General features: G+C 41.4%; 1 protein-coding gene across 7 annotated transcripts in view; it reads right to left on the bottom strand.

Moving 5' to 3' along the window:
• The window catches only part of tox2 (TOX high mobility group box family member 2), a 102,777-nt gene that overhangs the window by 61,541 nt on the left and 26,281 nt on the right, over positions 1-14,955 (bottom strand). For 4 of the 7 annotated variants that reach the window (XM_060868213.1, XM_060868214.1, XM_060868218.1 and 1 more), the window contains exon 2: positions 85-174. The exons of 2 other annotated variants lie outside the window; for them this stretch is intronic. In XM_060868213.1, coding sequence (XP_060724196.1) covers positions 85-174 — 90 coding nt within the window. The remainder of the gene's footprint in view (positions 1-84; positions 175-14,955) is intronic. One more of the 7 variants, XM_060868217.1, reaches the window with a different exon arrangement.

The following is a 14,955-nucleotide window of genomic DNA, read 5'->3' as shown; positions in this document are numbered from 1 at the left end:
ACCACCCAAGAAAGGCAGCACCATCTACACGGGGCACATAACAGAGACAGAGAGAGAGAGGGGGGAAGAGATGGAGGGTCTCACCCCTGAAGAGGGCAGTCTTTTCCCGTCAGGGTTGGGCCTCACGGGCAAACCGCTGTACAGCCTAGCACGATCTCCTACACTGTATCTGTTCTGTAGAGAAGAGACAGCGACAGAGACACAGAAAGACACAGAGAAAGACAGAGACATTGGGATGGACAAGACGCAGACAGACAGGATGATGCAAAATGAAAGAGAAAGGGAGACAGAAGGAAAGAGAGGACAAGAACAGGGACAATTCAGTGTAATGTCCATTGACAGCTCTAGACATTTCAATCACAAATAAAATGATGACACCGGTGTGTATCCCGACGTCTCGAACTATGGTACGAGTGACGGGAGGAGCTTGAGGCACGGCCCCGCACTGAGGGATCTCCTCAACATCGCGCCGTGAGTGACGACGGGTTGGGAAAACACTAGCGGCGGGAGGGTTGGCAGACTAGGTTTGGGAGCCCGAGCAATCCAGCATCTAATGATTCACACAGCACTCTGTGCCAAACACACACACACACACACACTGCATAGAGGCTTCGAAATATCTCATGCAACTTGTATTTCTCTCTTATTTGGCCAACTAAAGAAAGATTGAAGTGTAAAAGATTAACAGATGCTTGTGGCAACAAGTAATTAGAGCCTCCAGTCTGCCCAGTATCAATCTCTCTTTCTCTCTCTCTGCCTCCCTCTCCCTCACACACACACACACAGTCCACTTCTGCTCATTGCAAATGCACTGTACAAGAATTAGTGGCAAAAGTTTTTAAAGAATCTCTATCCTATTCTTTCTGTCCATTCCGTAGACGTCTGTTTGTGTTTGTCTATTATAGATGGACAGAATAAGGAAAACTCTTACTCAAAGAATGTCATGAGGTCATTTAAATAACTAGGATTAAGACATTATCTACTGGAAAATAAACTCAAACGATGCATGAATCAGTAGAAAAACGATAACCAGTCAGCGAAACACACAAACATCAAAATAAAGGAAAAACTGATCTCAGGGACATGGGATGGTGGTACGGTTGTCGGTACCAGATGGGCTGGTTTAAGTATTTCAAAAACTTTCAGAAAATCTCCTGGGAGGTTCACACACAACGGTCTCTAGAGTTTACAAAGAATGGTGTGAAACAAAGAAAGAAAAAAAAAAGAAAAAAAAAGAAAAGAAAAAACCTCCAGAGTGAACAGAGATATAAGATGCTTTTCAGCTCACCATGGATGTACAGAGTAATTATTTGGGTCACCACAACCTTCCTGCCAGCTCAAGTCAGTCTGCCCAATTCTCGTCTGACCTCTTTCATCAGTGACGAGTTTCAACCGCAGAATTCTGTAAACTGTTTCTGAAAAACTCAAACCAGCCCACCAGCCAACACCAACAACCCTGTCATGCCAGACTGCATCTTTTTCTTCCTTCTGATGTTTAATGTTAGCCGAAGCACTCGACTTGTATCTCCACGACTTTATGCATTGTGCCGATCTGATAACTGCGTTCACGAGACGTCTAGGTGTCCCTACAGTATTAAAGCGCTCGGTGAACGTGCAAATAAATACGAACGCAGAGATACTTCTGTGTCTATGTAAAGTAACGATTTGTGCCAAAGTGCAAAAGGAAACAAACAATGCAGACATCCAGTAAACACTCCGAATTAAAGGTTGTGGAAAGAACTGGAACAGAGTGCAGTGGGAGTTCAGGGGAAAAAATACAAACCCGGTCCGGGTCTAAAGCTGCACCGCTCGTAATGACTGAACCATGATGTGGTGGAATTGCCCATTTCAAATCCCCTCACTGAAAAGTCTTCATGTTTGACAGAGAAACACAACACGCTTGTGTAATGATTCACTGACTGATTAATATATACTGTATATAAATATCAACCTAAGTGATATCCAAGAATGAGTGGAACTCGACAAAAAACTGAAGTAAACATCTCCAATGTGTTGTTATTAACAGTCTGACGGTGTTCATTGTCGAATGTGGTCACTGCTTGCAACTTATGAGACTCTTTCGCAGTTTTACATGCTTCTATACTTAGAAATGTAACCTTTTCCTCACACCTCCTGTTAACCACCGCACGTGTCAGTAAGGCCAAGGCGTTTACAGTAACTGCTCGGTGCAACAACAGCCACTCTTACGACAAACACTCACACACACACACACACACACACACACACACACAAATGCGCACTAGTTTGTAGCTTTACACTACTAGAGAGACTAAACGTCGTCTGAACTAGTCGTACAGGAGATTTTGCTAAGTTTAGGAAATACATGAGACAGAAAATCACACACAAGAGAACAAAGGACCAGCTCTAGAGTTAAACAGACACACACACACACACACACACACACACACAAATACACTGGAGACAGATAGAGATCATCCTGAAAGGTTTATCACTACACCCATGCTGATTGTCTTAATCAGAACTGCTCGATGAAATCACATTTTAATCACAATCAACGTTTTTGTCTTATTTATTTATTTACTACCTAGTCACAATGAATTATAATGGTGAAATTAGCTACACTTGTCTACTTAGTTATCATTAGATTTCAGTGATTATTAATTCTATGGCATTTTATCACAAGCTGCACACAATGACTTCTTTCAAAGGAAATTGTACATACAGATTTAAAAAAAAAAAAAAAAAAGGATGAGTAAAGAATGAATGATTCCGCTAAAGGAGCAGTCTTATATTTAATACAACGAGAGGAATAACCTTGCTGGAAATAACATGCTGCCGTATTTGTGCCAATCACAATCTTTGCCCCATTCGTACCCCCAGGCCACGCCCAGTTCACCTCTACAGAGAAAACTCGGTAAGCCAGAACTCTATAAAGCATACTAACAGCAGCACTGTGGAACTGTGGTACTATGTAATAAAATAAAAATACAGTGAAGTCGCTTGACAAGCGATCCACACATCCACACACACACACACAGAGAGAGAGAGAGAGAGAGAGAGAGCGAGAGAGAGAGAGAGAGAGAGAGAGAGAGAGAAACATCTGCATCAAAGAGAAGTGCAGTGGAACAGCAGCTGCTCGAGTTCGGATGCAAATGCAAGGCCTCGACCACAAGAGCATTATTACATTTTGAATATTGGATATTATTACCATGCAAATTGCACAGGGCCAGAGATTAAGTTGCAATTATGGTCTGAAAGCCATGGAGGCCAGTGGAATTATTCTATATTCAGAGTCTCTGCCTGCAGGGACACGACGGGGACATGAAGCTCTTAGTGCTATCAGATTCCTCTGTGATACTGAGATATTAGGCTGTGTGTGTGCTGTGTGATCTATGTAAGCGTTAATGTGCATATGTGTGTGTGTGTGTGTGTTTGTGTGTGGTCTGCACAATAATTAAGTACATGTATGAAACTGTGTGTGTGTGGGTGTGTGTTTATTTGTGTCTGGTCTGCACAAGCAGTAAAATGCATGTATTAACTTGTGTGTGTGTGTGTGTGTGTGTGCGTAAGTGTGTGTTTTTATTTGTGTATGGTCTGCACAAGAGTTAAATGGCATGTATGGACCTGTACATGTACATATATATATGTGCGTGTGTGTGTGGCTATGTGCCAAATCCAACACTGTAATATAGGTGTAATAAATCTCCCTGTGTGTGTGGCAACATAAACATCATCTATGCGACGTGACTGAAGGTTTTACACGTTTTACACAAACACACAGAAGAAGAAAAAAAAAAAAACAGGGAGGGAGGTTTCACAGGTACTGTTGTGTTATGTTAAACGCAAACAGATTTTCTTATAATTAAGTAAAGAACTTTGGAGCAGTCGAGCTTCACGTTATTAAAGCGATGCTCAGGTTTAATAGTCTGATTTTGAACAGCTGTGAACTCTGAGTGTATGTCACACTTTGCGAGGGTGTCGTTCTGGTGTAAAGACAGGTCTTTTCGGAGCGTGTGACCTGTTAGCATGTGCGCGCACACACACACACACACGAAAACAGATGAGGGAGAAACAGGAAAATATGCATCATCAAAACAACTGCAACCAAAACCCTCTCTCTCTCTCTCTCTCTCTCTCTCTCTCTCTTGCAGCTTTTCCCAGGCTCAGTGAATCCTCATTATGCAAATTGAGAAAATTGCATTTCAGCTGCTCAGTGTATGTGTATGTGTGTGTGTGTGTGTGTGTGTGTGTGTGTGTGTGTGTCAGCGGGTTCTAATTAAGATAACGCAGGGAATGAGGGTGCTGGGTTTGTGGGAGGAGGGGCCCTACTGAGCAGTGCACCTGCAATTCAATACTGCAGTTTCTAAAGAGCCCCCACACACAAGCACACAGGCCACTGCACTCACTATTTGGATCCATAGCTGATTGGAACACATTGCTGATGGGCGTTGCCATAGGAACGAACAAGTAACCCAGGGTTACATATCCATAAAAAAAAAAAAAAAAACGTGGCCAGGATGTGGTTGCTGTTTGGACTCGGTTTGAAAAACGCTGAGCACCTTCAACAACGTTCTCTAATGCTGAAGGTTAGCAGTTAAGTGAAGGTGAGAAAGTTGCATAAATTAGTACTCTGTTGTACAGCATAAGAGTAATAAGGCCTTGTCGTTCACATACACACACACACACACACACACACACACACACACACACACACACACACACACACTAGTTCTCCAGGAATCAAGCTCTGGGCTCCAAGAATAATAGACGTGTCGAGCTTGTTAGTAATGATGTGGTATAAATGAGAGATTTCGTCTCTTTCGACTCCTCAATCTGTCTCTCTGTCTTTGTGTCTGTCTGCATCACTCTAAAAGAAAGAACTGTTGAATGATTCAGTATTCGGAGTGTAAGAATAGCACACTCTTCCTTCAGGTCTAGGGAGAGAAAAAAAAAAGAATAATCTTTGTGAAGCAGCCAATTAAAGATTAGTCTTTTTTTTTTTGACACTCAGAACACATTTTGTACTATTTAGTAAAGTTGTGCTTAGATTTCAGCAGCAAAAAAAACGAAAAGAAAAGAGAAAAAAGACAGAAAACTAAAGAGATGGGTAGGTATTATTGAGAGTGTGTCTCTCTTTTAGTGTGTGAGATTATCTGTCAATTCAAAAGCTCTACTTTTAGACAGCGTTGCAACTTGTGTTCACAAGGCGTGGTTTTGTTGAGAACGGTGAAAAGAGGGACTTTTCAGGGGTGCATTTCGAGTTTCAAAACAGCTAAGCACCAAAATTCCTGACAATACCTAAATATCTACCAATTTCTCAGCTTGCACGTTTTTCTTTTTTTATTCTCGCATACAAAACGTGCGATTTTTATGTCTTGGGTCCGGAGGTCAACGTACGACGTGCGCCGACAAGAATCTAATATGACTGTGTGTATCTGTGGAAGTAAAAGGATCCTGCTTGCTTCAGCTCTTTCCTAGAGCTCATTACGCATGGAAGACAAAATAAAGTAATTATGTCACACGAGTCATTTCTTTCCCGGTGAAATCGGACAAGGCCGCAGCTGAGGAGCAACTGGTGCTGTTCTGGTTCTCACGCCTGATCTCTAACGCGACGTGTCGTGCGGTCACGTGTACGACGCGAGCGTGTGAACCGTCCAGATCCGAAGGAAACGCGTTTGCGTTTGAGGAAATTAATGCAGCCTTCATCGTGGCAGACAGGTGGCGCTCCCCTGAGATAGCAATACTGCGCTGGTGAAAAGTTGAAATACATTTTCTTTCTTTCAAAAAAAAAAATACAAAACAAACAAAAAAAATAAACCAGCACCACACCTGCGTTTCTCGACAGTTGCAAGACAAATTAAGCTGAGAAGGTGCTTTCATCAGTTGAGCCTTGCTCTCTGTTCCTTTCTTTAGGGATTATTGCCTTTGCAGTAATAACATGCACGCTGCATTAAAATAATCTCCCATTTGCATGACTCATGCCACACAAAAGAAGGAAAGAGTCGCCCAAAACGTTAAAGCAATCTACTTACAACCATCTGTTCCTAGACTGAATCGCGGCCATGGTGCTTGGGAGGAAAAAAAGAAAAAAAAAAAAAGCAAAAATTTTGCATCTGCCAAACGTAATCAGCCGCACTGCAATAACCGAGAGGACAAACGCTGTCCCTAAACTTCTGACAATTCCAATTTATTTGTTCATCAAACAGGAGCCAGATGGAAAACTTTGGTCGTTTAACCCTATCAGACCTGTCGTCCCTGTGCTGAGATTAAATTCCTGCTTTGTCTTTAGAGCAGTGAGCTTTCTCAGCTCTCAGACAGACACACACTTGCTCCTGTGATGAAACTAGACACCGAATTGTCCTGCTACCTGTTGCTCCGCTTGCTGTATGAAGATATAACATCACCGTGGCGATCAATTATGTCACAGGTTTCTATGAGATCAAGGGTATCGCAATAAACAAATCCAAATCCAAATGTTGTACTAAATAGTAAAACGGTCAAATATCTATTCTATCCTCCCTTAATTGAGCTGTCAATTTATTTCATTTTGTCAACCCACAAACATTGGCACAGTTTGTTCACTCTTTTGAAGGCAGTTTGTCAGAAAACCTGTAAAATAAATTGTATTCCTGATGCATCGAGTGTTGCGATGTGATGCGATCAGATTTTTTTTGGTACTGCCCTTAATACCGAGTGAAGATTTGGATGAGATTCGACTTGGGTAGATTCCACCACAGGCATCTGGGGTGTTTTAATCAAAGGTTTTCAAGAAACCACAGATGTATTTGATCCACGCTGGTTGGGGAATCACAGTGAAACGGTTTGTCTTCTGACAGGAAGAAGATTGAAAGGTCTGAGAGAGTTACCATCTACAGTGCACTTAAGGTTAATATTAAAGCAGAAAGCGCTGTACTAAGTTTACTAGGACACGGAAACAACAAGAAATCAATTCCACATGCCTATAAAAGAGTCACGGCAGGTCATTAACGTGTTATTCGCTGACTTCTGACATGTTTTTGGGTTTATTTATGGAATTAATAACGCAGAAATTCTAAAGCAATATCTTGTGCCTCAATATTTTTATATATATATATATATATATATATATATATATATATAAAGACATAAGAAAAGACAATAAATAAATAACTAAATAAATAAATGCACAATAAAAAAAATTGGAAAGTCATTATATTTGGAATAAGCAATTTAAAAAAAAAATCAATAAAATAAAAAGTAAAAAGGCTGAAATGACTGGGAGGATAAATATGTTTTGAAACTGGATTTTAAAAATGTCTACCTTGGAGTCTTGAAAAATGACCAAGAGAGATAAACATGAATTAATGGAAGAACATCGCATACACACACAAAAACACAAGAGGATTGGATGTGTGCTCATGAGTGTCAAGTAATCGTGTATAACAAAGAAGAGTGTTTATTTTGTTTGTGTGCGTGTGTGTGTGTGTGTGTTTTCAGTACAGTGCCACCAACAAATGATTATTACTCGCCAGTTATCATTTCTAGTCCACCAAGCAACCTGATTAAATTACAAGATGACTAACATGAATGTAAACATTCGGTAATGAAGAACTGAAATGTTTTTTTTTTTTATCAACTCCATAAAAATGTTTTGCTTCTCTGAACGTAACTGACAGGATGGAGAGCAGAAAGGCAGCAGAATGCTAGCAAACATGTCTGCTGAAGATTCACCTAAGAGAGAGTGATTTTGTGTGTGTGTGTGTGTGTGTGTGTGTGTGTATGTGTGTGTGTCTGGTACCTGAGAGTTAGTTCACCAGAAGTAAACTTGAACAACTCTTTAGAGAAGTGTGCAATAGAAAAGAAAAGAAAGGAGAAGCCTGGCAGGCTTATGTTTACTTTATGAGTAATGCTATTACATAAGCGAGGCTTACTGTAGTCATAGGCAGATGAAATTCTCTTCGCTTGTATATGACGCTTATAACACTGACCATAAGCACCGAGGATCACAGCAAGCACACCTGGAGCCACCTTTTACTTCCACACAGCTGGATGTTCAGAGGGATGTGGGGACACTGTGTAGTTGTGCTCGGAGAGATGATTCACATTTTCTTTTCTTTTCTTTTCTTTTTTTTCCTCTCTTGTTGAATGTCAGCACTTTGCTCCCTTCACAACGATATAAATGATAAACGGCTTGTGCAACACTGAAAGTGCGTGCTAAGATTCTGTGGTCTGTGCAAGCAACAAAGGAAGCTCAAATTTTTGCGTTCGCTCCCAATCTGAGAATATATCGAACGAACGGTACAGTAGTGTTAAATTTATGTTGTTATGGTTAAAAGAACAGATCGAGAAAGAAAAATATACGTCATATAACATCTTAAGCCATAGATGTTTATTCTGTTTACTTCTTCTACATCATACATACATAGACATCCAACACCACACACACATCCTCAGACACACACACACTCACACACACCATCTCACACACACACACACACACGCACACTCACACACACCCTCTCACACACACACAAGCACACACACACACCCTCTCTCACACACACGCACACACATACACTCACACTCACACACACCCTCTCTCACACACAAGCACACACACACCCTCTCTCACACACACACACACACACACACACACACACAGAGCTAATAAATGGTGTGTGTGTGTGTGTGTGTGTGTGTGTGTTTTAACACAATGTAAGGACTATAAGAAGCTCTTTATCTGCTACTGAAGGGAAACAAGTGGACAGGGCAATGCTTAAGATTCCATTCATTGGTGAACACACACACACACACACACACACACACACACACACACACACACAGAACCTAGTCTGTCATACACACACTCCATTAATGCAGATGGGTGTAAATGATACAACATGAGAGGACTTATGTTTCAGGTAACACTACCCAGCCAGCTGCTCTTGAGGGTCTCGCATAACTGGCTACACACACAGCAAACAGCCAGTGTGTGTGTGAGTGTGTGTGTGTGAGTGAGTGTGTGTATGTGAGTGTGTGTGTGTGTGTGTGTGTGTGTGTGTGTGTGTTTTACACAGTTCAAATTGTAACCCTGAAACCAGGTCCCTACACCTGCTACATAACCCTGTTATAAAACTAAATGGCAGCTTTCCAAAGCTTACGGAGCAAAACTTAGTAAAACAGTAACCGATTCTCTTGAACTGCTTGCGCTGGCTTTTTTTTTATTTCCCGCTTTTTGCTTGAGAAGTTACTCTTTATTAGCTGTATTAGCATGCGCTTGGAGGAAAGTCAAAAAGGAAAGCACTCTTAAATATCAGAATGCACACATCACTCTGGCCTGGTAAGTATCTCCTCACACCAGCGATAAGCTACAGCAATATGGCATCCGTTTCTGCTTGTTTTTTTGGCTTGCTGCCCAGGCTTCATTGTTCTGCCTCCGTATCCTTCCCTGCACTCGTTTACTGCTCCCTCCTTCCCTATTTGTTTGCCGTGGCAACCGTCCCGCATGCTGATTGGTCAGCAATATCTGGCAGTTCAATTAGGCAATAATGTCATGTTTACCTTTCAGACCGCAGAGAGGGAAGTCCCTAGCAAACACACACACACACATTTGTCATATTATCCTAATAAGGACCTTAATAATTAACATAGAGATTTAATGCAGTGTCCACACCTAGCCCTTAGAAAGACAGTCAGTCAAATCTAGATTTTCCTGTCCTTATGGGGACACATGCAAACACACAATACAACATGGCAAGCTTTTTAATTTCTATCAATGTTGAGAATATGCACAATTGTTTCTTGTGACTTTTTTACCAGTCAAGCTTAAAGAAAAACATTCTAAACTGTAGCATTTATTGTGGTGGTCACCTACAGGTAACCTACAGCCTTATCGCTCCAGCTGAAAGATTCAAGGTAGAAAAGATTAAGATTCCACCCCACAGACCTGTAGAATGCGATGGGAAATGAGCGTGCAAAGCGAACCAACACACAGACAGACATGAAACATGCTGTCACATTGTGTGTGGTTAGTGTATGAGAGCCGTCTCACTGCACTGTGAGGTAAACAGGTTCGCATTTTACTCGGGCAAATTAACATGCAGGCTCCATTTCACACTTATTTCAATTCAATTCAATTTATTTCTATAGCGCTTCTGACAATGGATATTGTCTCAAAGCAGCTTTACAGGGGCATAAAAAATGTCAAGCTTAAAATTTTCTTAGTATTTATCTAACATTTATCCCCAATTTATCTCCACTGAGATATTAAATCAATTAAATCTGTGTCCAAACTACTCTCTCTCTCTCTCTCTCTCTCTCTCTCTCTCCTTCTCTTTTTCAGAAACTTATCATCCTTCTAAAACCGTGCTGTGCTCCGAGATGTGAAAAGCAACGCTGATGTCACCATTGATTGCCATTTACAAATCTCAGTGTGGTATTTTCAAGGTAGTTAAAGGAACTCCACATGGCACAGGGGGAAAGGGAGAGAAGGACATGGCACGAGGAGGAAAATCCACTGGAGGAGAGGATTTGAAGAAAGAAGAGAGGGCAAGAGAGGGACTCCCTCTCTCGACGGGTGCCAGTTTTATAATGAGTGTGTCACTGTTGGTTAGTGTGTGTCGGCCGCGCCAGCTCTCTGCCTGTGGACAGCTCTCATTAGCCCTGTAATGGCATGCCACTGAGCCTGTGGGGAGAGAGAAAGAGAGAGAGAGAGAGAGAGAGAGAGAGAGAGAGAGAGAGAGCTACAAGTACAGGATGATGGAAGGAGTGAAAAAGGTGGACTCCTTGAGAAACAAAAAGAAAAAGGGAGTAAGCGGAGAGTGACAGTAGGACGGAGTGAGGAGGAGGATGTGGCCTGCAGGAGACGAAAACGGATGTCTAAACAGATCCTCCAGCTGCACTGATCTCTATTAACTGCTGGTCAGCTTGCTTTAACCACCGAGCCGCTGCAGCTCGTGCGACACTGTACACACACTCGTTAAACCCAGAGAGATAATGATCCACATAGGACAATAATAAAAAAAGCTACAGCACCATGCAGGACGACGTGTGGGTGCTTTGGTGTGCTCATCATTACAGGACATTTAAGTAACATACACATGGGAGACACAACAGTATAAAGGAATGTGTTACGCCACCACAAACCACCTAGATGAGACTCTTCAAGTTCGGAGAATGTAGAAGTACAGGAGGAGAACGTTCTCAAGTAGATATTCCCTCAGTTGGTGTATTCATATCATGGACTGTTCTTGTTGCTACCATCAGGGAGACGGTATTGAAGCACTGTACTTTACTTTATCGTGATCATTTACAATATCACTTACTGAGATCCACAGATACTACTCTCTAAATATATGTGCATTACTGCCCATATTATGTTAATAATTTATAGTCTTGAATACACGCAATATCTTCCACTTTGCCACTTGATGACTGCGCTGTATCTGGGTAGGAGTTTAGAAACGTAGCACAAGAATTTCATTGTACAGTATATAGATGCTTAAGGCACTCTTTATGCACAAGTCTCTGGATCTACAGCGACCCTGACCAGGGTAAAGTGGCTAATATAGAAGAATGATTATAGGAATTTGGAAGACAAGATCCTCCAAAGCAATGACTTGAGGCAATCAAAGTCTACAGAAGAGGGTGAAAGGTTTTGTTTGGCTGCCCGTCAGTGCTTCTCTGGCAGTTCTCACAACCTTGCCACAAACAAAGCAAAATGTAAATACAACTGAGTTTTTTGTGTCTCCTCCTGTCTACTCTTCTCATGTCTTCCTCTCTACCTCCAGCTTCGCCCAAGGCTCCACTCTCCTGCATCTTATCAATCAAAGTGCTCCAGAACGATAAGCTTTATATGTCGGTTTCTCGGCGTCTCATGCCGCTCTGCGGACGTGATGAAATGACGAGATGCGATTGTACAGCGGTTTCCTTTGAATGGAAAACTGCAATAAAACAGAAATGAATCTGTTTAAATTGGCAAGTTCCGCTGATGCAGTGTTTGTTTTGGTTACGCTTTATTTGTACGAGGAATGTTCCGCTTGCAATTAAACGGCAGCTTTAGGGGCTCGGATTATGTAGTGCAGGACTTGATTAGTTTGACGATTTAGGATCTTTGTAGACGGATAAAAGAAGGTGTTATGCATAAATCTGTGGCAACCGTTGTTGTCCGTTTCTGTCTAGGTCTAGGTTGTATATCTGCCACCATAAACATGTGCGCAGAAACAGAGTGACACGACCCTTGTAATGTCAAAGACATGAAGCCCGTCTCATTACAGACTCCAGCTGGTATTAAAGTTAAGAGCTTTTATACAGGAGCTCTTCCACAGCTGTGATGGTGGCATTTAGGCCTTTAGATCCAAAACAAAGTGTGTGCGAGTGTGTGTGATGTGCAAAGTGTGAGCATCTGTGTAGGAACGAAGTCGAGAGAGTTAAAACTCTTATCTCTGGGCTGCAGAAGACATTCCTCTACGAGGCCACAGTTCGCTGGTTTCCTGCTTGCTTGCCCAATGCCCTATTTTTACCCCCTGCCTTTACCAGTACCCGAAGCAGCCTTTTCCTCCTAACACACACACACTTCCTGCCATTGACATACCTCCACGACACCGGCTTTCAAGCGGGAATACCCCCATTCCTTGCTACTGTTACCTCTTTGTGTGAGAGGTATGGATCTCACAAGCACACTACATACAGTATAGGCTTTTCTCCCCAGAGACAATTCAGCTAATCTTCAGGTTTAAAAGCATTAGATTCTGTTGATTTGAATGACTAGAAGAAATGCGTTAGGAGAGGATGATAGATAGCGTGAACGCTTCACGTGTGCTCTCCAACCTCAGCGTTAAGCAGAGACCAGACTGATTCAGGCATCGTTAGAATCAGTCATTCAGGGTCATGGATAGTTTTTAATCTGAACTATGATGACAGAAACAGTTGCACCATCTGAATATTTATTCAATATATCCCTGAAGCACTAATATTACATCGTTCAATTAAACGGGCAATGTTTTTACCATGCAAAGACGTAACAATCGTTCGATCTTGAGGAAGGAATGCACTGATTTATACAGCTTAATGGATACAGCATGGCATCATAGATCAATTTTACCAAACGCTAAAAAGTACTTTAGTCTGTTTTGTGGTACCTAGCCTACTGGGGCAAAAAATAAAAACAAACAAACAAACAAACAAACAAACAAAAACAGCTAACGTTTAGATGTTCAAATTAAATACCGATATCAAACCCATGCACGATCTCTGAGATGCCCCAACATTTTATGCTTTCACCACTAAAATCTCACACAGAAAGCCAAGAGTGTCCTGGTTAATTTTAGATCAGACTCTTGACAAGAAAAGAATTCGTTAGTTTATATTGAAAATGTCTGATAAGTCGATTTCCATATCCGCTGAAAAGGAATGCCAGTGTACGGTAAAAAGGGGTTAACACACACTAAAGCCTACATCAGTAACTATTTGGATTATAGGCATGAGCATATAAAAGTGTCATTCGGGCCAAGTATCAACTTATCAAGCGACAGAAAAGATCCTGCGTTATTTTCTGTGCTAAAGTCTCATCGGTGAGTTCGACAGCTGCAGATGCTCATTTTTACGTGTCTTTAAATATGACTTTGTATAATTCAGATCAATAGACTACTCAGTTTTGCTGAAATATTCATTTTAGAGCTCTCCAGTAACTGGTTGACCTGCTGAAATCCAATCCCAGTGTGTTGGATGAAAGAAAATTCAGAGAGAGAATCAACAATACGCCGAGCAACACGACTGGTAAGACAGATGTGTTCAGATAAAGCAAAAAAAAAATAAAAAAATAAAATGAATTAAAGAAAACCAACATTCATTCATCTTGTGGCTCATGTTGGATCTAAACTTTATTTCAAAAATGCCTTGACACTTTCACACCTAGAGGCATACAAGCATCTGTGATCCACTTAACTGCATGGTTTTGTTTTTTTTTTTTAGACAGGAGGAAACCAGATGACCCAGAACCCAGAAAACATGGAGAGAAGCTGCACAGAAAATCCACACAGAAAACCCAACAAATATTGCAGCGGTTACTTCTAAAATAAACGAAAAAAAGCTGAAGGTATAGAAATTGTAATAAATACATGTACTGATTGTATTTCTTGTCTCCCAATTTTTTTCTGCTGTATGGATAAAATCTCCAGGTTGTAGGAGTCCTAGCATGTCCTCGTATTGCTCTGGAATCATCTCCAAATGTCTTCTAATCCCACGAACATCCGTCAATACAAATTTTCCCAAATCTGCAAGGCAGATGTGGAGATTCTTAAATCTTGACATTACTCATGCTCAGAATGTCTTTCGGCTCACTAATAAAACCCATTCAGAATAATCCTGCCACACAAACCACCGTGTACTGACAGCTCGCACCCACAGCAGAATTCGGTCATCGCTGGTGTCTTGGTCATGTGTAACACGTTGGGTAGAGAACTGAGCGCAGTAAATAAAGCAATGAACACACACTCGAAGACTTCGATAGAGCTTCCTCATTCTCTAAAGAGCGACTGGCTAAAATCATGCTGGCTTTGTTCAAGGCCTTTGCGGTGGAATAAAATTTTTAAAAAAAAGGAGAAGAAGAAGTGTGAAGAGCGAGTTGAAGGTTAAATAGTGGTGAAAACTTCAACTAGTTTGACCACAGTTGGACAGCCTGCGAGAATGTGGAGTGTGGTGTGTGTGTGTGTGTGTGTATATGTGTGTGTGTGTGTGTGTGTGTGACATTTGTGATTTTACCAGTAGAAATGCTTTGAATGTGTGTTTGGAAGTAGATACCGAATAAATCTATATACTTATAAGAAGATTGAGAGAGAGAGAGAGAGAGAGAGAGAGAGAGAGAGAGAGAGCAACCATTTTCCTCAGTAGAGTTTTTTTTCTCCTGTAGTCTCTTCATGTTAATGGACTTGTGCAGCATGAGGCATGTGAGTATGCATGGCTCTTCAACATGGCAGCTCTTAGCTATATAATCAC

Source organism: Tachysurus vachellii, chromosome 4 (assembly GCF_030014155.1).
Source record: "Tachysurus vachellii isolate PV-2020 chromosome 4, HZAU_Pvac_v1, whole genome shotgun sequence".
NCBI lineage: Eukaryota > Metazoa > Chordata > Actinopteri > Siluriformes > Bagridae > Tachysurus > Tachysurus vachellii.
This window is presented reverse-complemented; position numbering and strand designations above follow the sequence as displayed.